This window comes from Chiloscyllium plagiosum, chromosome 21 (assembly GCF_004010195.1).
Source record: "Chiloscyllium plagiosum isolate BGI_BamShark_2017 chromosome 21, ASM401019v2, whole genome shotgun sequence".
NCBI lineage: Eukaryota > Metazoa > Chordata > Chondrichthyes > Orectolobiformes > Hemiscylliidae > Chiloscyllium > Chiloscyllium plagiosum.
In genome coordinates, this window is record NC_057730.1 from 15,848,318 (window position 1) to 15,849,513 (window position 1,196).

Here is a 1,196-nt window from a genome sequence, read left to right on the forward strand (position 1 = left end):
AATGGTAAGGTCCTAGGGAGTGTTGCTGAACAAAGAGACCTTGGAGTGCAGGTTCTTGAAAGTGGAGTCACAGGTAGATAGGATAGTGAAGAAGGCGTTTGGTATGCTTTCCTTTATTGGTCAGAGCATTGAGTACAGGAGTTGGGAGGTCATGTTGTGGCTGTACAGGACATTGGTTAGGCCACTCTTGGAATATTGAGTGCAATTCTGGTCTCCTTCCTATTGGAAAGATGTTTTGAAACTTGAAAGGTTTCAGAAAAGATTTACAAGGACGTTGCCAGGGGTTGGAGGATCTGAGCTACAGGGAGAGGCTGAACAGGCTGGGTCTGTTTTCCCTGGAGCTTCGGAGGCTGAGGGGTGACCTTATAGAGGTTTACAAAATGATGAAGGTCATAGATAGGATAAATAGTCAAAGTCTTTTCCCTGGGGTCGGGGAGTCCAGAACTAGAGGGCATAGGTTTAGTGTGAGAGGGGAAAGATATAAGAGACCTAAGGGACAACTTTTTCACGCAGAGGGTGGTACATGTATGGAATGAGTTGCCAGAGGATGTGGAGGCTGGTACAATTGCAACATTTAAGAGGCATTTGGATGGGTATATGAATAGGAAGGGTTTGGAGGGATATAGGCCGGGTGCTAGCAGGTGGGACTAGATTGGGTTGGGATATCTGGTTGGTATGGACGGATTAGACCAAAGGGTCTGTTTAGCCCAAGCAAAACAGCATTGGTTTGAGCTACTCCCTTACTTTCTTCATGGAAACAGAAATACTTCCCTTCAATTATGTATCCAATTCCAAAGGGACCAATTGGCTCGAGTATGGGGGAAGGGGAAGTTCTGCCAAAGGGCTGGCAGAGGCTGGGGGGGGCCGAACGGCCTGTGCCTGTGCGGTGATTCTCATCAGGTGGCTGAGAGGACAGCGTGAGCGCCTGCAGTAACCTGATTCTCCCACCAGAGTGCAGTGTGGCGCCGTCTCTCTCCCAGTCTGCTGTTGCCATGGGGATCAGTGCGCGTCATCGAGCCCGCGTCGTCACTGACGCAAACAGATCGCGCCGGAAGTGCCTGGTGTGGCGCTGGAAACGTGCTGTGGCCGGGAGACGGAGGGGAATGATCCGGGGGCCATGGCGAGCCCCGCTGTACACTTCAAAACAAAGTGAGTGTGAGGCATCTCCCTCCAACAACATCCACACCATCCCCTCA

General features: G+C 51.0%; 1 protein-coding gene across 2 annotated transcripts in view; it reads left to right on the forward strand.

Annotated features, from left to right (window-relative positions):
- The first annotated feature begins 1,023 nt into the window (after positions 1–1,023).
- The window catches only part of tbl3 (transducin beta like 3), a 60,124-nt gene continuing 59,951 nt past the window's right edge, over positions 1,024–1,196 (forward strand). The window contains exon 1 of one of the 2 annotated variants that reach the window (XM_043711325.1): positions 1,024–1,149. In XM_043711325.1, the coding sequence (XP_043567260.1) occupies positions 1,118–1,149 (32 nt within the window). In that variant the 5' untranslated portion in view covers positions 1,024–1,117. The remainder of the gene's footprint in view (positions 1,150–1,196) is intronic. The other variant, XM_043711324.1, reaches the window with a different exon arrangement.